Raw genomic sequence first — 27711 nt, forward strand, 5'->3', positions numbered from 1 at the left:
ATGAGAGAGGGGATACAAGTGAGGGAGTGGGCCCTGGAGTCCCACCATCCATGAGTTATAAGATCACTCCTCTGAGCCTTAATTTTCTCACCTGAAAATGGATATGACAGCCCATGAGATCATCTTTGTACCACGACTTGGTACCTGGAACTTAGCAAGCACTCAACAGAACTCCATTCATAATAAAAATAGTAATATAACAACAACATAATTATGGTGTCATTATTCCTGGGCTTCCATCCTTTGATGTTTCCACTTATCTAGAGCAGAAGGGTCCCAAGTGCTGGACCTGGAGCATCTCTTCTTCGGATGGGGCCAGGGGTCCATTTTCCATTGATCAGTTTTTGTTCCCCATGATTTAACTGCCTTTGGGCTGAACGACTAAGTTCTGAATCTGATTCTGTTTGTGAGCAGATGAGCAGGCTCTCCACCCAAGGGCCAAATAACCATTTGCAAAGTGAAAGGACAGTCAATTAGTGGGATGTGTTGCCTCTAGGATGCCAAAAAGTTAGTTTGCCTGATTTTTAAAGTTTTCAATTTCGGCATCTGGTAGACACAGCCTGAGTAACCAATTAGGAGCACTCACAGATCTTGGACTGATAAATTGGCTACTAGGCTTCAGTCTAATATCAATGAACTGGAGTCAGTTATTGCCAAAATAAAAAATGAAAGAGGGAGAGGAGCAAAATAACTTGGAAATCAATGGCTTTTCTCACCATCTTCTCTGTGTTTCCTATCCAAATAGTAATCAGCATCCTGTTGGTTGCCCCCAACAGTGGGCAGCAGAGATAGAGACAGAGCCATGAAGCCTGTAAAGCACAGTCTTCGTGTGGGGATTGGCATAAACAAAAGGACTAAAAGAGATTATGAAATGTAGAAAGCATGTAAAATTTATATTACTACTGCAGACATATTTATTAAAATCCAAGCGAGTATTGCTTTTTCTTTGGTAATAGGACATAAGAGCAAATTTATGGAGAGGAGAACATTTCGATGACTATCTCACGGACATAAAGCTCTTAAGGCAGAGCAGTTTTAATTAAGAACAGCATCCTGTATGAAGTGTTATACCCAAAATAGATCCTAGGGGGGATGCAGTGAAGGGATACGTCAATTTTAGACATCTACAATCCAATTAATAACTTCAGTCCTTTTACATGGCAAATGCTACTATGTTGTAATTCTTACCGAGGTTCTCGGAACGGAAGGTGGAGTTCATAGGGAGGGAAATTGCAATCGTCCTATGTTGTAATCCTACATGTTGCCCAAGGATGGCCATTTTTGTTTAGTTTCATTCATGACCAGCTTTTATATAGTTGTTTAAGTAGTTATGTTTAATGAGTAATGAGTAGCTGCAAATCCATCACCCAAATCAAAAACCACGATTTTGACAACATCCTACACCTAACCATATGATAGGGCAACACCCCACCCTTTCACTTCCCTCCCCGACACTGAGGAATCCAGCATCCTGAATCTGTCGTCCCCATTGCTTCACTTCTTTTTTACATAGTTTCAAGCATCTCTATGTTCCTAAAAAGTATATATTTTTGAGTTGGTTTTCAACTTTATAAAAAAGCATCCTGCTGCATATTGTCTTTTGGGAATTATTTTTTTTTCTTTAATAATATGTTAAGATTTGTCCATATGGACTGTCTCTATAAATAGTTATTTTGATCACTGTAATATTCCATTGTGTGAATATATCACAGTTTATTTGTCTACTTTCTGAAGAATATTGGTCATTTCCAGGTTTTTGCTATTTTCATCAGAGCTGCTTTAAACATTCATATATATGTGGGCAAGAATTTCTGTCTGGATATACCCGGGTATAATATTGCTGGGTCACAGGGTATTGTAAATGTTAACTTTAGGAGGTAATGCCAAACTGTTTTCCAAAGAGCTTGCTCCGATATGTCCTCTCAGCAGCAATGCCAAAGCAACCCTGATGGTCTATATTCTCTCCAGCCCACAGTATTACCAGGTTTAGGTGTAGCTCAAATTCATCAGCATGTGAAAGTGGTATTTTTACATTAACTTCATATGCTGATGTGTGACTCGAAGAGCTGAAGCTAAGACTTATGGGTAGAAGTTGGGGGAAGGGAGATTCAAACTCAGGGTGAGGAAGAATGGTCTCCCAGCACAGCTTGTGCGTTAGGATCAAACTATCTCAGGGAGCAGTAAGATCTTCATCCTGGAGCATTCATGCCAGGGTCTGAGTGCCCTCGGAAGCAATACGGCAGAAGGGATGCACACATCACATGGTGTTTGCACTGGAGAGTTTTAAAGATCTGTTTCAAACTCTGCTCCTAGGAAGGAGCAGTTTTCAAATATTTGTTTCCGGGCCTTTAAATAGATACCTGAAATTATAAGAAGCTATTTTAAAGCATTTTGGTCCTTTATCCTTTAAAAACCAACCAAACAAGCTCCTGTAAGCCCTTGAGCAGCACTGAGGTGAGACTAATTAAAAGATTACGACTGTAAAAAATTATGTATATTATTTGTGTATATTTATATATATATATAGAAATCTCAGCCTTGGCTCTTTCTCCATTGCCTCTTGAGAATCTCAGTATAAATAATTGGGAGGTTAAATGCACAGTAGGAAGCTGAAAAAGGTGAAAGTATCTCTTTTCTAGCCTGGTGCTTCAAAATAGTCACAAACCTCACATTGCATTTTAATTTTTCGCAGTGGTGAAGCTGTGTGTCTGTGCATGCGTGCGTGTGTGTGTGTGTGCAGTTGCCTTACATCTCTGCTATCTGTGCTGATTTCTGGATTATGGTCACTTATAAAGTATATCAAATAAACAGTTGAGCCCCCAACAAGGAAATCTCAGTTTCTTTCTGTTTAAGTATTCTGATTTTTTTTAAAAAGGCATTTGAAATCCTCTGTAACAAAGATCTGCTGTCACGCATGGTAAGCTCAGCATTTCAGCCACATCCAAGGCTTTATGTCTTCATTAGAAGAGGTTTTTAAATGAAATAGAGAGAGGCGTTTGGGAAAGGTTGGCTCCTATTTGTTTGTTCAACTCACATGGACCAGGTTCTTTGAAGGGCATTGGGACCACTCCATCACAAGAGAATGGATTTGCTAGTGACAGAGGGTATGTTCCTTCCAATGGGTGCATAGCAGCTTCCAATGCTGCAGTTTTGTAACTAGAGGCAAAATGATCGTCTTGCAGAAAGAAGAAATTTGTGTCCAATACAGCGGAGTGGTCAGTCCCCTTGGATAAAGATTTTATGTTCATCATATTTCATCTGCCAACATGTGGTCCCGGTGCCAGGCACCTGGCCGGGTGATGCTAAGGTTGCTCTTTTAGCTCTGCCAAACATATGGTGAACATTCAGAAAGAAGTTTGCGAGGTTAGGCTGTGTCCTCACTGCTCCATGGTGGTCACCACTTGTGCAAATAGCTTGCCGCTCACCTGCTTTTCTGTGGAAAGTTTCCTATTAGCAGGGCCTGATGTTAAGGTGAGGGAGAGACCCAGTAAGCAAAGATCAAGCCAGGAAGTGGCATTGCCGATGCTCATAGGCAAAGCTGAGCCCAGCTGTTCTGGCTGGCCTCTCCACCTTCACCTTGCTGAGTCTGGACTTACTACATCTTCACATGATTCATAGTCTTCTGAGCCAAGCAAAACATAGGTGCTTTACAAGGGTGACGTGACTGAATGGATTATCCAATCGTCACCTCTTCTAACACTTGTGCCTCTCGTACTAAAGGGGATGGAGATTTGCCCACTTTTCCACCTCATCTTTTGCCCTCTCTTTGGGCGCTGCCTCATTCTGCTTCAGTGACTGGCCTTCAGCCGGTTCATAGACCAGGCAAGTATCTCCGTCCTTCCTCTGGTTCGTTGCACTTACTGATCCCTCTTAGCTTAATTGTCACCTCCTCAGAGCAGTGTTCCCTGACCGTTTTGTCTCATATAGTTCTATTATTGTCTTTCATGGTAGTAATAGATTTGATTACTTGCTAATCACCTGCCTTCTCTCATAGAATGTAAGCCTCCTGAGGGCACTAAACCTTGTCCAGCTTGCTCACCATTGTATGGTGTAATACACTGTGTCAGCACAAGGTCGACATATTAGAATCTGTTGAATAATTGAGTGAAATCTCCAGAGAAGCAAGCTCCCAATGCATGGAGGACCTGTATTGTGCAACCCTCTAATCTAGTTCTGCTTGTCCAAATGGGTTTTATCTCGAGGACCCAGTTGTTGCCGCCAGGAACATGATGTTGAGCAGGATTCTGAGGCTGTGTATATGGCAGTGGACTTTTGGTTGCATGTTGTTTGTGTCGGCTTAGCTTTTTGCAGTACAGATGTTCCACCCTCCTTAGGGATAGTTATCTTGCCTGGACCATGCTTCTAAAAGTTCAGTAGAGTGCCTTTGAAAAAAAAAAAAAGAAGCCATCTTGTAGCAGGAGCAAACAGGAGACAAAATATTCCGGAGATTCAAACAAAACAGACATTGGTCCTTCACATTTTCCTTTCCTCATTCTAAGTACCACGGCTTGACATTACTCTAGAAGAAAGAACACTCTTGCTCAAACACCAATATCCAAACACAGGGGTAAAGGCTTACAGAACACAGCTGGCAAAAGAAATTGCTTGTTGAATAAATATTTCCTTCTCCAAAGTTGGCTCCATCACAAATTTCTCTTTCAGAAGGAGTTTCACTTCATTTCTCAGTGAGCACGTTTTTACAAACAGGAGGCCTGAGGAAATCAAACTGGTAGAAATCTCTAGTCCCCATTGCTTCACCAATTTGCTACCAAGTGAAAAACTGGTAAAGCTCAGAGATTGATGGATTCTGGGGCGAGGTGTTGGTGATCAGCGATTATTTACCGAAAACTGTCCTGAGATGCAATTACCCTTCCAAAGGAGGCACCGCTGCCCGACCCTGATCCCAGCTTGGAAGTTGACCTCTATTTGCATCTTTGGTTTTCTTTTCTGTGCTGCTTTATCAACCATGTTTTCCAAAGTGTTAACCAAAGAAAACTTCCCGAGAGTTTACAGAGTGGATCCATGAGTGCACTAGGGGCCAGCAAACTGTATTTCTAATCCAAACATATACTGTTGCTAATTGGCCATGTGACGTTGGTGGAGTGATTTAAGTTCCTAAGATAGTTGGATGTTTCACCTGGAAGATGGGGATGATGAACTTGCCCAGGCAATAAGTTGGGAGGGAAAGTGCAATTTAGCGACACAATTGACAAATGCTTCTTGAAAACCTACTACTGAGGGTCAGGCACAGCAAGCACTGGGGACACAAAGATGGTTGTGAGTATGATTTGGTGATTTCTACCATAAACATGGGAACTGGACGGGAGGCTTTTTGCCATATCACCTATTGCCAAGGACTGATTGTAATTTGGAGAGCAAAGAACTGCCGGGTAAGTGCATTGATTGTTCTGCCTAACCTTGGTCGTCATGCTATTGCCATAGTGGGATTTTCATCTGAAATGCTCAGCCCAACTATTAGGCAGGACCAGTCTCATCTCTTACACTCAGGAGGCTCACTTTAGTAAGCTATGAAGAAAATTTTAGCAATGGGGTGTCCTAAGAATAAGTCAAGTTTGCACTTCACTCTATCTGTGCCGATGATTCTGAAATATCGAGACTCCCATTTCAATCCCTAGTAGCCCCTCATTGCCCAGTTCCCCAGTCCTGTTCCTCAAGTGCCCTGATGCCGTGGAAGGAAGTTCTAAAGGGTGGCCAGCCAGGAGGCAGCGCAGCAGATCCAGGAGGCCCCGTCTGGGGTCACCTTTCTCAGATTTCAGGTTAGCCTTCCTGATTGCTCCCCAGACAGGAAGTGACTCATTTGATGTTTTAATTGAAATCAACTCTGCATAGGACCAGCAGCACCATTGTTCTTTTCCGAGCTGCTCCTAACAAGCTTCCGATGGAAAACTGCAAACTTTAACGTCCAAGCAATGGAAGCAATTTCCTGGTGGCAGGCGTGCCCTCCAGCAAACCTGAATTGCCCACCTTGGTTTGTACGGGTTTTATAGGGTGCTTGGGACACTCTGAAACCATTCACAGTACAGTCGGAAGAATAATATATAGTCTAAATGGTGATGCTGGAAAGTCTCATTTGCTGCTTTGGCAATCGGCTTGACAATGTGATACTTTAACGTATAATTGGATAAGCACTTAGGTTCTGTTATAGCACTGTGGTTTGGCATAATTATTTTCCAGTGCAGTGATTTTCTAGTTAATAAACACTTTTGGGGGTTACAAATTCTTAAACATCAACACTCTATACTCCTTGAAAGTAGGATGCCATTAATTAATATAAGAGCTTATTTCAGCATTTTGGCCCCATTGGCAGCACTAAAAAAAACTTTTGCTTTTACTCAAGCAGGTGAGGCATAAGTCAAAGCTTTAGAAACTAGTCAAATGATGAATACTCTGTTGATTACCTGAATTTCTCTCCATCAAGGGCAAGGAACTGGGCCTTGGAAACTTCACAGGGAACAGAGGGAACCAGAGGTAATTTGGTTGCACTTAGAGGTCTCACAATGTAGCGATTAGCCCAGGGGTCCAGCTCACAGGATCCCTTAGAGAGTAAGAAGGGAGACAATTAACGTATTTTTGCACAAAGAAAGATTTGAAGAAACTCAGCGTTCTGAGGAAGCAGAGTGGCAGCCAGACTTGGCGGCACAAGGCCATTTTTTTTTTTTTTTATTGCATCAAGTGAAAGCAAGAGATGATTCATTAGGACACCAAGAAAGCCCACAGGGGTGACTATCTGCTCAATAACCAGCACTTAGAGAAAGGGCCTTTGGTGTTTGGGGAGGAAACGTGCTCAAAGGATGCTGGGCTGTGTGTGTGTGACAGAGACAGAGAAAGTGAGACAACATCCAGATCTATGAAATATAACTCAACACCAATCTAACAGGTCCAAGAAGGCTTGTTGGGGACTTGGGGACTTTGAGAAGTGTGTGACTGAAGAGAGGCACATATTGGGCAGGAAGGGAGTGATTTTCACACTGGTTTAGAGCAGCCTTGAGCAGGAGAGCCAGGATCAAAGTGTCCTTGACAAAGTGCCAGGAAGGAAACTGTCGGAGGCAAAGGTCTGTCTATAGGGAGGCACTGAGCCACTGTCACTAACTGCGCACTTTGCCACTAACTCACTCACCACGGTTTATGGGGCAACTGAGCTCCCTTCCATCCCTTCTGCCCCCTTCCTAGTCCATGCCACCCCAGCTCCTGTCATTTCTTGTCTGGCTGTCTCAGTAGCTGCCTCCCTCTAATTCATACTCCAGCCAGGCCACTCTTTATGAAAAGTTATCCTCATCCTCTTACTTCCCTGCTTCCAGCCCTTTAATGTCTTCTTTGCACCAAAAATAAAATCCAAATTTCTTAGCCACCACCACAGGCTGCAAGTGATCTGCTGTCTCCCTCACTCTATATTCTAGCCAGTTACCCAACCACCAAGCTTCCCTTTTCCTCGATGCTCTGCACTTGCTGTTCCCTCTGCTTGAAATACCCTTTCTGCCAGCTCTTTGCTTAACGGATTCCTAATTATTGTTCTTGTCTTAGCTTAAATGTCACCTCTTCAGTGAGGACTTCCTCCAGACCCCGCTACCCCTACCCAACTTTCTACCATCCCCACTGATCATTATGCTGTTTTTCTTCAGGCCTCTTATAATATGAAATTATTGACTTCCAAGATCTGTTAAAGAAAATTCTGAAGCTTTCTACAGTTCAACCTAATAGAAACAACCACTTCCATGGTCTGGAAGGCCCACGCTTCAGCCTCACAGTTTCAGTCAGTGCCCTTACCCCAGCTTACTCTCTTCCTCTGGACCATCTCCCAAGGTTAATGCTGTGTTGCCTGCCATATTTCCCACGCTGTTTTACTTAATATATATTTTTAAATTGACTCATTTTTAACTTAAACAAATTTACTTTTAAAGGAAACTTGAAATGACATCATAAATGGTAGATAACCCTAAACGCAAATACAATCTAAACAAAACAGTCTTATTATATCCTAGCTGGAGTCTGAGTGGCTCCACTCTTTCTGTTAGAGATCACATTCATACCATGTTCAGGATGTGCTAGTGCCAGCTGAGACTTCCTTTCTGGTTAATCAGAAGGACTGAAAGACGATTAGGAAGGGACTAACTGTCTCTCAGTAGAATTCAAACCTATTTGCACCTTTGAATTGTAGACTTGGAGGGCATCTTCTGGGCTACTGGGGTGTGTGTTCCATCTTTAAACAACAGAATGTTAAGGCTTCTCAAAGTGGCAACTAAAGCCAGCCCTGATGGCCTAGCAGTTAAAATTCAGCGCATTCCGTTTCGGTGGCCCCAGGTTCGGTTCCCTGGCATGAAACCACACCAGCCCTCTGTCAGTGGCCATGCTGTGGCTGCAGCTCACACAGAAGAACTAGAAGGACTTACAACTAGAATACACAACTGTGTAGTGGGGCTTTGGGGAGGGAAAAAAAAAGGAAGGAAGATTGGCAACGGATGTTAGCTTAGGAGAAATCTTCCCTTGCAAAAGAAAAAGAAAAAAGAAAAAAATGGCAACAAAATTTCAGCTCTCTTCACAACTCTGATGGATAGTCAGGCATGCCTAGAACACCAAGTAAGGATTTTTCAGGAGAGAACACTGCTAGTAGTTGGTGAAGCCAGCCTTGGGCACAAGTTGCAGGAGAGCTGGCACACATCATTGTTTGCTGAAGCTGTTCCCATTGCCCAAAATAACCCTCCTTAAAATCCCGTCACTATCTTTTAAGCCCAGTGCACATCCCTGATTTTTTAAAGTCAACCCAAACCCCTACCCCAGCAAGAACTACTCTCTCCCCTAGATATTCTGAGTACAATAGGACGGAACTTCTAGTCCAGTACTTATACCAGACTGACTTGTACATACTAAATTATGAACGTATGGATCTGTCTGCCCTGTTGGGTAGTGAGACTCCAGAAGGCAAAGATTTTGGCTTATTCATCTTTATAGCTTTCATGAGAGCTCGGCAGTGCCTGGAATGCTTCACGTGCTCAACAAAGGCTTGTGGACTCAATTGAAAGTAGTAACAGAGAATTGGATCTAAAAAAGTAAGGATTTACTTCCTTCTTCATTGAAATTATTTCCCTTTCAAGACTTTATATAAACACCTGTCTGAACAGAATCATCAACCCATAAGAAATGTTTTATTTAAGCTCCCTGCTCTTTATATTCTTTTTACAAAACTAATAACAATGAAATATATTAATGTATTTTATGACAACACCCACGTTTATATTCAGCCACTTGCTTCTTTAAGAAGCTGCATTAAATTGTTTTTCCCCACTTTGAAGACAATTTGGCATTTTACTACAGGTTAGTTCCAAATTCTGAAGAATATTTGAATTGTTGTGAATCATTCCTCCAACTGTATTCCATTACAGAGCTATAAAAACGTCAATAGCCAAGGCAGTTTGCATTGCATTGCATCAGGGAATTAATCATGATCCCACATCCCTTGTACTAACACACTCAATGCTCAGGAAGGAGCAAATGTCAAAATCGACACATATCAGTACTTCAATCAGAAATCCTATTAACGCTACTTTCCCCAAAAATCATTTCAGGCAGATAAAGTGGAGTGACTGCAGATATATGTATTTTAAAACCCCTTTTCAAAGCTGTGTAGAAATAGAATTAGCTTGGACGAGCCATCACCGACTTCAATCTGTTGAATGCAAATAAAGACTTCGGTTCAAGTTTGCATACTTTGTCACTTTGACGTGCAGTTTCCTCCAAAGAACCAAGCATCTGTGAAATGGTTTCAACTGTTGCTGTGGCACTGGGAGAAGAAAAGGAATATTTATTCAGTCAGCGATGGTGCTGAGCATTTTCACAGAGAGTTGAGTCACGTTTAACTTGTGTGACGTAAGTGCCGGGAGGAGAGACGGAGAAGTGCAGTGTGTTGAATCCCAGACATCGTCAGTTGGAAGAAGCCCTGCTATTTTAGGTACAACTAAGAAAGAAAAACACTGCCAATTAAATTATGACACACTGTTGATGGTAGGACAGGCTTTGACTTCAGAGATGTTAAAGTGTGAAAAAGTGTGCATCTTAGAACTGATGAACTATGGAATTTAAATAGTGCTGGTGATTTACTCTGCATCTCATGCAATAATAATACTAAGCCCTGGAGTGCACACAATACTAGCCTGGAAATTGCTCTCCTTTGGACAACCTCCTCTGTATTTTCCAGGAGTCACAGCTAGGCAGGTTTGGGAACAAGCCAAATACAAGCCAAGCACTTCCAGCGGTACCTTTCTAAGGGGTCTCCTAGATTGAGTTGCCAGATAAAATACAGGAAGCCCAGTTAAAATTGAATTTCAGATAAACAATGAGTATTCTTTAGTATAAGTATGTCCCAAATACTGCGTGAGATATACCAAAACAATTTAACTGAGTGCCCTGTATTTTTATTTGCTAAATCTGGCAAGCATGCTCCCAGGGTAATTTTGACTGCATTTGACCTTCCCCACATGCTTTTACTCTGGGACTTTAACCTTTACCTGTGAGGAGCATCCATTCAGACCTCATTCACTCCCTACAACAACCCTGAGAGTTAGCATTACTGAAGGTCATTTTAGAGCCGAAGGAGCTCAATTTCCTCCTCAGACTTGAAGGTCCCATTAGATTAGTTGGTATGGGACTGAATTCTGATCATAGTTTTCAATCTTTTTATAAAGAGGTTAAGGTCCAAAAGATACAGGTCACTGGGGAACCACGAAGATAGTAAAGGTACTTTTACCCCTGGAAACAACCTCTGTGTGTTGGTCAGTGGTCACTGTCACGGGGCAGTATATCCGGCCTAATAATGATGATAATAATAATAATAATAGTAACAGCAGCAGAAGCAAACACTAAGCACAACTTACTACGTGTCACACACCTCACTGCTCACTCTTCTACTATTCCCTTTTTATAGAGGGGGAAACTGAGGCACAGAGAGGTTAAGGAGCTTGCCCTTCTCATTTTTAAAGTTTGAGCATAACATCACCTTCTTGGAGAGTCCTTGATGAGCTCTCCTTAGATAATCCCTTCTCCCCCATAACTCTTTATTATAACATGCTATTTCTTTGTGAAATTAGCTTGGCACTCAAAGCCTTTCAAACTATGTTAGCCTCTCTCAGCATCCCTCCGATTTGGTTATGCCCTTCTCACTTATAATTAACCATTTGCTGTCTACCCTCCCTACCTGGGTGCCCCATGACGACAGGAAAGGGAGCTGTGTAGTTCACTGCTTTAGTGCCAGGGCTGGCCCCTGGCATTGCAGGGACAGAATAAATATCTGGTGTTTTTATAAGTGGTCACTGCCTTTCCTTGCAGAGAGCCGAAGGTAATCTGGAAGCTTCATCTGAAGTGAAACTAGTCCATTAAAGCTCGCCCAAGGCAGATAGTGCCTTTTGGATAAGCCACCGATTAAGATCACTGGGGCTTTTCTCTGTTAGCTGGGCAATGGCTTGCAGCCACCAGGTTCTCTGGTTGCCTTGGGGAGGGAAACTTTCCTCCAAACTACAGCATGTTTAACGTCCAAGTTCCCGGGATGGCTCTTCTAGGACACAAGTCTTGCCCACCAGAATCTTTCCTGTGCTCCCTCTTCCTGCAGAGACTGAAGGAACCCATTCAAAGGCTCCTGAACTAGATCAGCATCCTGGTGTTGCTGAGACAAGCCTTGGGGCCCTGACCCTCCTTTGAAGAACACGAATAGAAGAAAAGCAGTTCTACAGCAGGGTTGGCAAAGGATAGGCTTGATACTGTGGATATGGGCATAAACAATGAGCTTAAAGGCAAATGTATTATTTCTGTATGTGTGTGGGCTCTGTTTACACACACACACACACACACACATACACACACACACACTTCTCCCAGATGCACTTCTACTCAACAGTAGGTGGACCTTAGAATTGCCTGAGAAGTTTAAAAAATCCCCAAACCCAGCTGCCTCCAGACCAATTAAATCAGAATCCTCAGGGTGGACCCAGGCACCAGTAGTTTTTAAAGCTCCCCTCGTGATCCCAATGGGCAGCCAGGGTGGAGCATGGCTGTGCTGAAGAAAGCCACATGCTTCCATCTGGAGCTTGTAGGAAGGAAACCTGTACGTTTTTAAAAACCATATACAATAGAGCTTTGCAAATATGATTAGTTTTTGTGTTATTTATTTCCTATTTCCCATAAACAACTTCTAAGCGTTGGCACAACGTTGCCATCTGTAAGGCATATGACAATAACAGTCGGTCGCCTAATAACCAGGGAAGCATTAACGTTTGCAGGCTCTAAATTATTTGCATTCATCTCGTATGATCTGCATTGATGAAGCCACTTAATGCTTGATTTCTGTGTCTTCTGATGGCACTACCAGAAGTAGGAAAGCTATATTTTCTGGGCTTTGTATTGTTCTTTGTCATCCTACTGAGTCGTTACAAGATGGATTTATAACAGACCTAAAGCTAGTATCAAAATGAAAATTAGTTCTTGAGTAGAAAAATAGCAATCCCGTTTGAGTCGCCTGTAGCAAGTGCGTCATATCTGCCTCTGCAAGGAAGGAAATGACTTCTTAATGTGGTTTTCTTCCACTAAGGAGAATTAAATCTATGTGGCAAATGTAAAACCAGCGTGCTGGTAGCCAAATTCTGAACGGAAAGATCCATGGCCCTCATAAACATATCTGTGGCCCGACTGTATGCTAATGAGCCTCATTAAGGCTCAAACTTCCCCTGTGGAAATGCAGCTCAGCCACAGAGCTGGGCTATCTTCCCTCACTGTTTTGCCTTCTGTATCAAAGTTTACTCCGAAATAATGGGGAAATTTCTCCATCTGCTGCCAGCCGCCAGGGTGGGTTGGGGGGGGGGGGGTCTCTGGGTTAGATTTAGATGGTTTTTGGCCTGAGATAGCAAACTGCACTATTTGAGTTGACAGACTTTTTGCTGGGTTGGCGAGATTGTTTTCAAAGGACCTGACTTTGGGGTGAATGCACCTGGTGGGGTGGAGCAGGATGCGTGGAACTGTCCACTCTTCAGTGGCACTATGGTTTCTCTGTGATAGATTAAAAGGCAAGCACTGTTGAGAACAAAGCTGGCACCACCTCTGCCTGGCTGGGTGATCTTGAACAAGTGAACAAACTTCCTCAGACCTCAGTTTCTTTCTTGGTAGGTTGGGGCTAAGTAGTCCCTGCCTTGTGTATGGTTATTGTAAGGATTAAATTAAATAATGCACGATGAAACAGTACATATCAAAGAAACCGGCCATTGCCTCATAAATAGTAGCCATCATTGGTGCTGTTAAATCGTTTGCCTCAATCTCCTCAAATGACGTAAGACAAAATACTACCCTGTGCATCCTGTGGAGAATTTAAGCCTTCAGCATTTTACGATGTATAGACCACACACAGGAACGACAAATTTAGTTAATAAAACCGAATTGCAATAGGAAGGTAAGAGGGAAAATTGAGCTCTTCTAATGAAGAGAGTTCTGAAAAATCTTCTCTGTCTCTGACAGAATTGAAATTTTATTCACTCTCTATGTAAATCTGAGACGTATACAAGATGTTTTTTAAAATAAGTATAGGTGTCTGAAGAGGATTTTAAAATGATTCAATTGACTAAGACCACTTGTTAATTTTTTGATAAGTTGTTTCTTCATTTAATGTTTGCCTGAGTGACGCCTCTTTTAATGGATATACTCTTATTTCTTACTCGGGACTCACGGCCCTTGTATTATTATCATAAATTTGCTTGGGCTCTTTTGGTTCACTGAACAAAACTGCTCATATAAGAGAGGCTAAGCCAGAAAGAATCGGAGGTAAACCACAGGCCAGCTTGGGGGAATGGTCATGGGTGGGCAGCAAACTCAATGCCTTCAGGGTCTGGGAAATAAAATGAATGAATGATGCCTGCCAAGCATAAGAAGATTAGAGAGTGGTGAGGATTATGGTAAATGGCTGGATAACCCCTCCTCCAAATCTGTAACCCTCACTTCCAGCCACAGCATATAATTACAAGGGAGCCAATGTGCCACAGGAGCCTAATCTAGTTATTTTATTAGAGAAGCTGGAAATAGGGACTTTTACATAAAACCTCCCCATTTTGAAATTTGGGCGACTAATGCAATTAAAAGACGCATACCTCCTGGCCTCTGATTTGTGAATTCTCTTTAGCCACCCCCACAAGACTTGTTCAAGGACATCTCAAGGGTCCATTAATAAGCCTTTTCCATTTTTTTACCCAAAGCTCCAGAAACATGACAAGGAGGAGGAGGACTCCCCAGCCTTGTGGAGATCGGAGGAGGACATGGCAGCCGAAGCTGCAGCACTGCAGGTCTACTTTCAATGACTCAGGTACGCTGTGCACTTCGGCATCACTGAGACCCTTCAAGGGGCTCCCTGCCCAGGATGGGGACACGCAAAAGCAGCTTCACCAACATCCTATAATGGTGGCAGCAAAAAACGTAAAAGCTGGAGTGGAGAACACCCTGACCCTTGAGGCTTATTCCAACCCCGGGGTCTCCTCTTCCTCCTCCTACGCCACCTCCTATATAACTGTCTGTTCACTTCCTTCCAGCCCACCCTCAGCCCACTGTCACCTCTCTCCAGTTTCCTCTCCTCTGTTCCTGCCTGCCTCCAATCCAATTTCCACAAAGCATCCTGAGATAGTTTGTAACCCAAACCTGATCCTTTAAGAGGTCAAAACCCTTTAAGGGAATTACATGGCCCTCAGGCTCAAGTCCCAGATTCCTGTTAGTCTGTAAGGCCCTGTGAAAGAGCTCTCTCTACACCAGACCCCATCAGCCACACCCAGGCCCACTCCTCTTTATCCCTGGGCCTCTTCTCCCCAGCTGCCACTTGGGAAACCGCCCTTTGTGTTTCTCTTTAGCTGTGGCTGCTAGGAAGCTCAGGCCGCAGGCAAAGGTCAGGGTAAGAAAGAATTATCTCTTTGCATTAATGATGTTTAACTGTTGGGAGATCATAGATTTGAGACTCTGGTAGGAGGGGCCGGCCTGGTGGCGCAGCAGTTAAATTCACACATTCTGCTTCTCGGTGGCCTGGAGTTCGCTGGTTCGGATCCTGGGTGCGGACATGGCACCGCTTCGCAAAAGCCATGCTGTGGTAGGCTTCACATATAAAGTAGAGGAAGATGGGCATGGATGTTAGCTCAGGGCCAGTCTTCCTCAGCAAAAAGAGGAGGACTGGCAGTAGATAGCTCAGGGCTAATCTTCCTCAAAAAAAGAAAAAGAAAAAAGACTGGTAGGAAGCTATAGCTAATCTCCTTTTCAGAATGCATATTCACAACAAATTCTTATACATTGTCAAGGGGCTCATGGATCTTCTGAAATCTGTTGATAAATAGGGTTGCCATGAAATATTGGGATACACCTAGACTAAAAAAATTATTGGTTGTTGAGCTGAAATTCCAGTTTAACTGGGCATCCTGCGTTTTATCTGGCAACCCTGTTAATAAACCTCCTTAGGGATAATGGACCCAGACAAAGAGTCTCTCCTCTAAATAGTTTCTTTTTCCTATTTAGAATTGTCTGCTTCATCTGGTCTTGTGTAAATGTGTTTGTATTATAAGTTGCTGAAGTAGATTAGATACAAATTAAAAACAGTTAGTGAACAAATACGATTTTATATAATTCATTTGCTACGAGCATCAACCACTTAGTGATCATGATTTTTAGCTAGAAAACACATTCATTGTCTTCCATTTTCACTTGAAAGTGTAAGTCTTTTTTGGTTAGTTTAAAATGTATGTGCATTTCTTGGCCTTTTTCTCCCCAGCCTCCTTTTTAAAGCACTTTAATTACTTAAAGACCCAGTATCACCTACTTCTCCCTCATTATCTTTCAAGCATGTTGCTGTGCTCAGGCCCAGGCATTCTAGAAAGCTTATTTCATTCTCCCATGCCATTTGTTTGTCAGCTCTGCCTCCAGTTGCCTGAAGGGATATAGTGTGGTGCTAGCAGAAGCTATCTTTGATATTTTTATTTTTAGCCTTTTCCACTGTTTACCTTCTCATTTTTTCCTTTCTTTTTCTTTAGGATCAAGCTAGTTTACCCAAGAACATATAGGCCTATGGGCATGAGTGCAAACCTCTTTCTCTTCCTCTTCTGAAAGCCTATGTGTCATTTTGGAATGTCCCATTCAAATTGGGTTACCATTCTTCAGACTCAAATTCCTAGACTGCATTTTTTTTCTTTCTGGGTTTTTAATGTAATGGGTGCTTTCAGGGAGAGGCAAGAAAGCTCTAGGCTTTCCCTGAGGCTTGCTGAATTGTAGGATTCTGCCTGGGAATGCATGTTCTAGACACTTTAAGAGAATTTAAGTTTATTACCCAAGTTTCCTGTATCCCTTGCTTTGTCAGTTTTTGCTTCTGTCTTGCCTTCAGGCCTAACATCTCCTGTCTTCCAGGTGAATCAACTTGCCTTATAAGTCTTGCCAGGAAGCTATTCATTCTAACTTCTTATACAAACTACTGCCATAGTACCTGTGGATTTGTAAATTAACATTAATATCTCTCCTTAAGAGTCTTTGGTTACAGACCAAACAAATCACCTTCAGTTTTCCCAGCAGTCAGATGTGGGAACTGAACCCAGGAGGGATAACGTGGGTGCCAAATGGCACACAACTAGTCACTTGGAGGTGAGGGACTTAAATGCAGGGTCCTAAGATTTCACCAGCAGCATCTTCATCTCCTGTGGTATGATGGGACTGGATCTGCTTCTCTTTAGAGACAAAGGAAAAAGGAAATGTTTTTTTAGGAAACCTGATCATTGAATTGGTCTACCGGGTTGTTTGACATCCATCCTCCTCCCTTCTCCACACCAAATGTTTATACAGTTTTAAGGAGTTCATGGAACTTTTGAAATTTGTTAATAAATAGGGCAGTCATGCAATATTTGGACATACTTGGTCTTAAAAAATATTGTTTATCTGGGGGCGGGCCCGGTAGTGGAGCGGTTATGTTCGCACATTCTGCCTCGGCGGCCCAGGGTCCACTGGTTCGGATCCCGGGTGAGGACATGGCACCGCTCCTCAAGCTGTGCTGTGGCAGCCGTCCCACATATAAAGTAGAGGAAGATGGGCATGGATGTTAGCTCAGGGCCAGTCTTCCTCAGCAAAAAAAGAGGAGGATTGGCAGCAGATGTTAGCTCAGGGCTGATCTTCCTCAAAAAGAGAAAATATATTGTTTCTCTGAAATTCAGACAAACTTGGCCTCTCCCAGCTTTCCTGGTTATATCTTCAGCAGCAAGTCACTCTTAGGCGGAGGCAGTTTAAAGACTTTGATGGTGCTCATTCTACAAGACTGCACAATTTGCAACACACACAAAGGCAGATATGATAGGGCTTAGCCCTGAAATTGTTAACAATAGCTAACATTCCCAAGAATTTGTAAGACGTAGGTTCTGTTATCGTCCCATCTTACTGGTGACGAGAAAACTGAGACTCAGTCGTGTTAAGTGTTATTCCAAGGTAAGTGATTAGTAAATGATGGATCTTAGATTTGAATGATACAGTCCAAACCCAAAAGCCATTCTCCTAGTCTTTGTACTGCCTACCTTGCTAAAAGAGCTCACTTCTCCAGCCAGCACCACCTCCCTATCTCAGCTCCCCTTGCACCCTCCCAGTATTCTCTTCAGCCTCTTCACCTGGTCTGCTGGCCTCCCTGGTTCCACTGTGAGGACTTCCCTCTTCCTCCCCTGCTGGACTTCCTTGCCAGCCTCGTTAATGCCACCCTCTCCAGCAAAATAGGCCTGAACGGGCCCCATCTGCCATTGTTCACTTTCAAGTTGTTCCAGACCATGCTGATTCCCACGTAGGCTGCCTGCTATCTTTTCTCCATTTTGACCACATGCCTAAATAATATGAACTTGGGCAAGTATAGTGTTTCCCAAATTTCATTTATTCCCATTTGTTGTGATTATCCTCATTTTTGTGTACCACCTAGGGTATTGTTCACTTATAATTTACTTGATTCACTTTTTAAACTTCAATTCATTTATATTAAACTTTATATCTTAGCCTCAATGAAAAATATTTCTTGTAACTAGAAGTTAAGCATACAAATAAATGTAAAGAAAAACACTTTTGATGAATTCCAGCTCCACATAGTTGCTTGCCTATCAGGCCCAAGATTCACCCTCTTTTTGTTAAAAAGAGAGGCTGGCCATCCTTAGAGAGGTATTTAAGTCCAGCACCAAACTGAGACTCTCCATTTGACTTATTCACAAGGTTTAAAAGAAAAATAACCCACAGAGAGATTCAATGTACATCACTTAAAATTATCTTAACCAGACAAATGATTCCCATGTTTGGAAAACAGCAGTAGAGGTCAGAATTCAAACCCAGAGCCAACTGGCTCCAGATCTGCTCCAACCCCTAAGCCAATGCTCCCCATGTCCCCCACCAGGCATGCAGAGAAGATAAGGCACATGGGGGAAACCAGAGTTAGCTTCCCCAGGATGAGAAGCCACTCTCTGTACTGGGCCAGGGGACACCAAGCAGGAAGCCCTGTACCACGCCCCACTGCCTCCCACAGGCACACTCAGTCTCTCGGCTGATTGGATCTGACTGAACCCACTCCTTCTCCTGGGAGACCAACTCCAAAGTGTTGGCCTTAGCATTTTGTTTGCCATCAGTCTACCTTAGAAACCAACATATTGCAGATTAGAATGTGAAAACTCATACTCAGAGATACCCTATATAGGAAAGTTACTGTAATAGGTAAAGAGCTGTTCTCTGTTAAATGTTTAGAGTGGAAATACCTAACAATTGCTCAGTAAGTGGAAACCCCTGTTCTATATCTTCTTTATGTATAAACTCAGATTAATCCTCAGCATGATAAGACTGCCACAGACCACAAAGATCAACATTCCAAAACTCAGCCCCTTGGAACCATCAGGGACCAACATTAGCTTAGCTGTGTAGAAGAATTCTCTTGATCTTCCCATACAACTCTGCAGGATGTTTTAGTGTCTTGGCTGCTCTCTGTAACCTTTGCCTAGCAGAAAATGACTTTGAGTTGCAATTTCTTAAGCAGTAGTGAAAAATAGACATTGCCTTTGCCATGCTCAGGAAAAGCCAACAGTCCAAGGGTTGCTGAATGAAGCTGCAGATGTCTCATTCTCCACCTGATGAGGGTGGCAATCCTTTGGTTCCAGGAATTCAACATCTGCCTTCTGCTTAGGTGAATTTATGCATTGGCTCCCACACACTGGGCTGAGTTCCGGGATAAGGGTCCTTCAATGGCTCTTTTAGTCTATATTCTAAATTACATTGGATGACAGCAGATCTGCGTTCCTTACCAATCTTGCATCCTTCCTGGAACATAGTAATTATTTAGGTATTTAATACTCAGATTTACTACCTATACACACCCATGCTAAGTTTCCTACTTAATTTTAAAGCAGTGATGTGTACCAGTGGAGGAAGATTTTTATCTTCTCCCTGTCCTCACTCCCACCCCATGTCGGAATTGAGTAGGGTATGTTGTTTGTAAAATATATAAGTATCACCCCTAACTCTTAAAGAAAGTCAGAGCAGGTAGGTTTCCACATCCTGTTGTGTCAGCAGAGTTCATTTGTAATTCATCAAACTCTCCTCTGTGCGTGCTGTTATTTTATAGATAATTGGTTGCCTCTCATTTACTCACAATGGAGCTGTGCAATTTCAAAGCAACTGAGTCAGCCCAAAACAGCATTATTAGTAGTTACAGATACTACTCTGTCAAAGCAAAATTTTGACTCTGGCATTTTTTTAAAATCACCATAATTTCAGCCACTGGACCACACTTATATCATAATCATGGACAGTCCAGGTGGACGAGAAAGGACAAGCTTGCTTATTTAACAATGTACTAGTCACTGAATTGTGCCTTTTGAAATCTACCCTACCAACTTGAAAAAATTCTCAACTTTCTCAGAGAAGGTCTCCTCTCAGCATGGCAGCCTCTGATGAGAAAAGCTCAGGGAGCAGATCATAGTAATCTCATGTTTTCTTGGGTAAGAAGAAGGGTTAACTTCAGCTCTTTGACTAGTTCAGTCCTAAACCCACTGGGTAATCTCCGTGTAGTGGTATCATCAATACCAATGAAAGTGTTTGCCAACACTCTTTCAGCCATCCTCAAATTGATGCAGTAAAAGATTTTCTTTGGGGTAGAAGTGCAAGATCCCTTGTTTAAGACAAATGAGCTTTAGTATATTCAAAAATTCTGCCAGAAAAGGGACCCATCATCCTAAATGCAGCAAGAAAAGAGACTTCAGTGTGCTTTTTTCCCTCTACAGTCCATGTTCCTACTCGATTATGCTGCCTCTCTCCTCATTCTGTGTAAACTATGTTTATAGAACCTAATTTCAGTAGCAAGGAATTAAAGACTCAATTGTTTACATTCGATAAATAGAAATCAAGTCCCTATGGGCCTAAATTGGGAATGATAAACCATAGAATCATAGAGACTTTAGAAGTAATCAAATCTAATGTCCCATTCAAGATTTCTTTTACCAAAACTCAAAAGGATGACTATCTAGTTATACTTTATAAACATTCCCTTTATAAACATCCTACAAGACAGTCTGCCTCATGGTTCCAAAATGAGTTTTTAGTTAACTTGATTATTTTTAATATGTTTTACCAAGATCCAGCTTTCTCTAACATGTGCCCAATGGTTCAGGCAAAAGATTCCCACAGGCTACTGATGCGTAAAGAATCTACAGAACTGTTCTGTTGAGATTTAGCTCAACTGGTGATAGAAATGACTAGTGTCCCATCGTTAATTTAAACTCTTATGAATCTTGGAACTACATGATCCATCAGCACAGAGTCCTTTTCAGAAAAGTGTAATCCAAATGCCAAAAATAATTTTAAGTTTCAAATTTTACTTGCATCTTGCAAAAAGATAATGAAATAAAGCCTATCATCACCATCATCATTATCATCTTCATCCTAATCTCATCTCCAGAAATGGATACAGAAGTGTATCACACATCAATCTGCATGTTCTTGTGTGGCAAAAACCTTCTAAAAACTTCTACCCACTCCCAAGACTTGTTTTTTCTTTTTCTGCTTGCTCTCTTCTACTCTATGTAGTCCTTTCCTTTCTCTTTTCTCATTTTGTCTTTGTCTCTGCCAGAAAGACAGCTGGGAAAAAACTCTCTCCTAGAGGTCATGGGAGGTTAATATGCAGAAAAACTATGAAAATTCACATTAACAATCATTGATCAATTAATAATAGCTAATATTTGTGCAATGCACTCCATCCTGTGCCTAAAATGTCTGTGAGCCACCTCTTGCATAATAAGTGCTCCATTATCATGTAGGTACTCAACCAATCAATGAAGGTTATGCCAGAAGAAGCAGCTGTAAATTGTGCTCCTTCTGGTTTTAATGCTTCTCTCATGATCCAAAAGACCCTGCAGTAACTTCTACTACCTCTAATCTATTATGAGTGGTGAGCAATGGAGACTGAGTGTCTTATTTATTAAAGTCAAGTCTAAAACATGGAGGGAAGAGAGGGTACATTTAGAGAATGAAAATGTCACCATTTGTCCCAATGGTGTAATTAGTAAAATTAGACCCCAGCCACATTCTGTGTAATGTGCCCTCTCCTCTTCCTCCTTCCCGTCTTTTCTCCTTAAGGATAAGTGAGGCAGAACGTGCCTTTTGGAGATGGCAGGAGCCCTACGAAAACAAGAGAAGAGAGTGCTGGGGAAGCCATCTTGGAAACACACCTTCACTTTCTTGTACCCAACTCCTTTAGGGGATGAATGCCTGCCACCCCCTCATTGCCTTCTCCAGACCCCAATGCACTGACCTATTTTTGTTCAGTATTACCATTTTGCAACCCTATCATACAGGATGTGAAAGGCAAACCTTTCTTCCCCTTTTAGAGCCTCAGGTAAATAATCTGCAACCCAGAGAAAAAGTTAGGTGGCAGGTAATGTCTGTTCTAAGGCAAATGCTTGTCTTGAGCTTTACACAGAACTTTCTAGAATGTGCTTTGAAAAGAAAGGACTGGTAAAGTGAACATTATAGTTTTGTGAGAGTTATGTCCCAGCCCGCTCCCAAAAAGAAATCTGTTTTTCAATCACTTGTCCTAAGCAACAGGCATATCCATCACTGATGAAAGTATAAAAAGACATTATGGGGGCAAGACCGGTGGCATAGTCATTACGTTTGCTTGCTCTGCTTTGGCGGCCCAGAGGTCACAGGTTTGGATCCCGGGCACAGACCTGCAGACCACTCATCAAGCCATGTTATGGCAGTGATCCACATACAAAATAGAGGAAGATTGGCACAGATATTAGCTCAGTGACAATCTTCCTCAAGCAAAAAGAGGAAGATTGGCAACAGATGTTAGCTGAGGGCCAAGCTTCCTCACCAACGAAAAAACAAAAACAAAAAATAAAAAGACATTCTGCAGTCTCCTAGGAATGATGTCTGGATTATCTGCCATTTTGCTTTTTACTCTCAGTGGAAATGTCTTTAAGTAATTTAAGGTGGTTTCCTATCAATAGCCACTAAACTTATTCTCTGAGCTCATGTGTCTCTGGACATGTTACTTTTTTGCACCTTACTTTCCCTAGTTCTGAATTGCTATGATGGAAAGCATTTTACTTGTATTTTAGGTTTATTATAAGCATAACACCAAACAATGGGTAGCAAAGACAGCTCTAAATTGTGCTCCTTCTGGTGTCAATACTTCTCTGAAGATCCAAAAGACACATTGTTATGTTATCCTACCTCCAATTTATCATGAATGATAAGCGATGGAGACTCTGAGAGTCCATTAGCTATGCCAATATGTAGATTCATTATTTTCCCTTTGATTTCTATTATATGTTTAAAATGATAAATTGTAGAAATGTTTAGGTTATGAGAAATTAGTTTAAACAGTAATTAAAGAATAAAACCTGTAGGGCAGGATGTTTTCAGACCACCAAAAATGAAAAGAAAAAGAGTGACTTCTATTACTAATGCCAATTAATTTGAATCAAACCTCCCACTGTGTTCAGCTAGAAAAATTGTACAAATTGTAAGAAAATATCTGTTAAAAATAATAACGTAGCAAAAGATTACAGGGTCAAGATCCAAAAGAAGACAGAAATCCAGAGAAATGATCCACACTTGGGGTTGCTTCCCTCTGAGGGCATTTGTGAGTGTTGGAAAAGCAGCTAGAGCTAGAGCAATAAAACCTGGGTTGCCAATGGTAGAGCCCTTCCTAAACCTCTATACCCAGGTGGGAATTCAAAGATCTGGGAAAGTGGTACCCTTGGAAAAAGAGTGAGCCAGACAGAAACCAGCCCTGGTACCAACTACAGCCCAATTTCAAATCATCTTGGTGATTGCGAAAGTCTCAGTCATAGGAATTGGATTAAGTTGATCCCAAATTGCTTGTCCCGTTAGGCTCCTGGAAGAGGCAAAGAAATATCACCTCTAGGAGAAAATAATGCTATCCAAATCTTAAATTACTTCTACCAATAATTTATTTTTCAAATAGAATGCCCAATATATGAGTGTGTACACACACACACAGCATATGAGGAAAAAAAACAATACAAATAAGATTAGGATCACAGGGTACCTAAAACTGGAATTATCACCCATAGCCATTAAAAAAACTCTACTTTTTTATGGATAGAAAAGACAAGATTAAAAACAATTTCAGCAGATAGCTGGAATCTCTAAGAAAGATAGAGATGATGTGAAAGAGAACTGAATAGAAATTCTAGAACTAAAAAATACAATAACCCAAAGAATGAATTTGGGAGCACATTTTGCACAGCCAAAAAGAGAATTAGTGAACTTAAAGATGAGCTGTGTGAAAATATCCAGAATGAACCATAAAGAGATGAGAGTGGGAAAAAGTAGAAGAGAGGGCAGAGATATAGAATATAAGAGAAAGCCTAGTAGACATTTATTCACAATTCCAAAACACAGTTTCAGTGGAAGCTGTGTTTAAAGAGATAATAACTGAGAATTTTCTTAAACTGGCAAAAGCCACCAATCCAGAAATTCAAGAACACACCAAACCTCGAGCAGGGGATGTAGAATGCACACCTAGGCACATCATGATGAAACTGCAGAAAATCCACTGGTGAGTTGTTAGATTTAATAGTGAAAAAAAAAAAGAACTTACTTTCAAAGGAGTAATAGTCAGACCAAAGGCAACAAAAAACAAAGAAAATCAGAAGACGATGGAATGACATCCCTAAAAAGCTGAAAGAAAATAACTGCCAATCTAGATTTCCATGCCCAGTTAACATATTCTAATAGAATGAAAGTCAGATAAACACATTTTCTGACAAAAGCTGAGAGAATTCGTCACCAGCAGACTTATACTAAAGGAATTCTAAAGAAGAAATCAAGTGGAAATTAGAAACCATTTTGAACTGAGTGAAGAAAACTAAAACTTGTAGCTGCAACTACCAGTGTGTTTAGAGGTAATTTACTTTTAATTACAACGTATACATTTACTGGAAGAAAATAAAAGCTGAAAGTGAACGTGCTGAACATCTTTCTAGATATTGCAGTCATTAAGAAAGGATAAGAACATATAATGAATAATTATAGACCAATAAGTTTTAAAATTTGGATTACATTAAGTTTCTAGAAAAAATACAGCTTACACAAACTGATACAAAGTGAAAAAGAAAATATTAATAGTTTGATAACTATTAAAAAAAAATCAAAGCTGAATTCAAAGCCTACCCACAAAGAAAATGTCAGGCCCAGATAGCTTTACTGGTGAATTCTACCACACAATTAAGAAAGACACAACAATCTTATCAAGAATTAATATTATTCTTAATAAGAGTTGCCTTACACGTGAACCTGACAAGAACATAACAGAAAGGGGATCTACAGACCAGTTGCACTTGGGAACACAGATGCCAAAGTCCTAAAAGATAGCAAAGATATCTGATAGATTAATTGTGTGCATGTTTGTGTGTGTATGCACAATCTATGACAAGGATAATACATTATGACCGATGCCATGTTGGTTTCACATTAGATTATCAAGTAATGTCATTCACCAGACTAATAAAGGAGAAAATGGCAGGATCATCTTAGTAGATGCAAAGAAAAAAGTGTTGATCGAATTCAATATCCAACTTAATAAATATAAAAGCTGTAGAAAAACTAGACTAGAAGGGAATTTATACTTGAGTGAAATGTTGAATACTATTCATCTGAGGTTGTAAATAAGATAAGAATATTCACTATTAGCCTTGGATTTCACAACGTACTCAAGGTCCCAGCTAGTATAGTTAGGCAAGAACAATAAAGAAAAGGTAGGAAGATTAGAAAGAAAGGAATAAATCTGTCATTTTTTGTAGACAACATGGTGTATGCAGAAAACATAAAAGAATCTACTAAGAAACAATTAGAATTAATCAGTAAACTTAGCAAGGCCTCTGAATATAAGATCGATACATGTAAGTTTTGAATTTCTGTATATCAGCCATTGTCTTAGTGAGCTTGGGCTGCCATGACAAAATACCATAGGCTGTGTGACTTAAACATCAGGAATTTATTTCTCATGCTTCTGGAGGCTGGAAGTCCCAGCTCAGGGGGCCTGGTCAGGTTCTGGTGAGAGCCCTTTTCCTGGCTTGTGCAGCCTCCTTCTCACTGTGCCCTCACGTGGAAGAAAGAGAGTGATCTTTAGTCTCCCTCTTCTTTTAAAGACACTAACCCACCATGAGGGCCCCACTCTCATGACCGAATCTAAACCTAATTACCTCGCAAAGGCCCCACCTTCTGTTACTGTCACACTCGGGGTTAGGGCTTCAACATATGAACTTTGCAGGCACACAGACATTCAGTCCATAACAGCCACACAGTTAGAAAATAGAAAAAATTAAAGTTAGTTAGCTTAAATTAAGATCAGAAATCAAATGCCTAAGAATAATTAAACATATGTACACTTCTAGACAGAAAACTATAAAATGTTATTAAGAGGCGTTAGAGAGGAATTAAATAAATGAAGAGATGAATGACTCAATTTTATAAAGACTCAATTCTCAAATTGACCTATAAATTCAGTGTTTTGTGTGTGTGTGTGTGTGTGTGTGTTGGGGAAAATTGACAAGTTGATTCTAAAATGCTTATGGAAATGTAGCCAGAGACTGTTAAAAGGACAAAATAGAAGCCTAGGAGGGCTTACTCTATAGGATATTGACTTATTACAAGGCTACAAAAGTTAAGAGAGCATGGTATTGGTACAAGAATAAATTGACTGATGGAACAAAAGAGAAAACCCAGAAAAACATCTTGGCATATGTGAACACTTGATTTATCATAAAAATGACATCACAGAGCTGTGGGGAAAGGAAAACATCTTCAATAAATGGTTCTGGGAAAACTGGACATTCATGTAGAAAACTAATGAAAGTCTACCCTACGTCACATGACATGAAAAAGTCAGTTCCAGGTAGATTGTAATTCAAATGTGAAGTGAAAAACAATAAAGCTTTTAGAAGATAATATAGGAGAATATCTTCATGATCTGGCTATAGGGAAAGACTTTTTAAATAGGACACAAAAAGCATTGCTATAAAAAAAGATTGATAAATTGGGCCACATTCAAAGTAAGAAATTCTAGGGGCTGGCCTGGTGGCGCAGCAGTTAAGTTTGCATGTTCCACTTCAGCGGCCTGGGGTTTGTCAGTTCATATCCTAGGTGTGGACATGGCACCGGTTGGCAAGCCACGCTGTGGTAGGCGTTCTACATATAAAGTAGAAGAAGATGGGCACAGATGTGAGCTCAGGGCTGTCTTCCTCAGCAAAAAAAAAAAAAAATGGAGGATTGGTGGCAGATGTTAGCTGAGGGCTAACCTTCCTCAAAAAAATAAATAAGAAATTCTGTTTATGAAAAGACACCATTTAGAGTGGGAAAAGTCAAGACCCAGAGGGGAAAAAGTATTTACCACACAGGTAACCAACAAAGGACCAGTATCCAGAAGATAATTTTTTTTTAAGGAAGAGAAAAAGAAAAAACCTTACAGATCTATAAGAGAAAGTCAATAGTCCAATAGAATATACAAAAGGATTCAAATAAGCACTTCATAAAAAATAGGTATCGAAATGGCCAATAATAATCTTCAGTCATCAGGGAAATGTAAACTTAAATCACAATGAAATACCACTATACACCCACCACAATAGTCAAAATTTACAAGACTGACAGTATCAACTGTTTGCAAGAAGGTGGAACAACAGAAACACACAAAAGAATACATACTGTGTGACTGCATTCACGCAAAGTTCGAAACAGGCACAACTAAATTATAGTGGTTAGAGATACATTCATTTAGAGGGTAAAATTATAAGGGAAAGCAAGGAAGCCATCACCATAAAATCAGCCCAATGGTTACCTTGGTGGGGGAGGCAAGGAAGCATTGGGACTGGGAACAGGAATGTGGTGCGGGAAGGTGGAAGGAGGCTGGCAATGTTCTATTCCTTGCCATGAGGGTGTGGAGAGACGTGTTTGCTTTACATTAATTCGCTAAGCCATATATATATTTATATTAATTCTCTAAGCCATATATATATATATATATATCTTCTGCACTTTTCTGTATGTATTGTATTTCACCATAAAGAGGACTAAAAATAAATCAGATAAATGAAAAATTTTAAATTAAGGACAAAAGAAAAGGAAGGAAGAGATTGATTTTAATGTATGGTCTAATTGCTGCCTGGATATTCA

The 27711-nt window shown here is 41.0% G+C and overlaps 1 protein-coding gene across 3 annotated transcripts in view; it reads left to right on the forward strand.

The window, feature by feature from the left end:
• FHIT (fragile histidine triad diadenosine triphosphatase) overlaps positions 1–27711 on the forward strand; it is a 1344516-nt gene that overhangs the window by 1305409 nt on the left and 11396 nt on the right. For 2 of the 3 annotated variants that reach the window (XM_046685108.1, XM_046685128.1), the window contains one exon: positions 14241–14347. In XM_046685108.1, coding sequence (XP_046541064.1) covers positions 14241–14342 — 102 coding nt within the window. In that variant the 3' untranslated portion in view covers positions 14343–14347. Of the gene's footprint in view, positions 1–14240; positions 14352–27711 lie in introns of those variants that run through there. The other variant, XM_046685118.1, reaches the window with a different exon arrangement.

The sequence above is a fragment of the Equus quagga genome, chromosome 1 (assembly GCF_021613505.1).
Source record: "Equus quagga isolate Etosha38 chromosome 1, UCLA_HA_Equagga_1.0, whole genome shotgun sequence".
Lineage (NCBI taxonomy): Eukaryota > Metazoa > Chordata > Mammalia > Perissodactyla > Equidae > Equus > Equus quagga.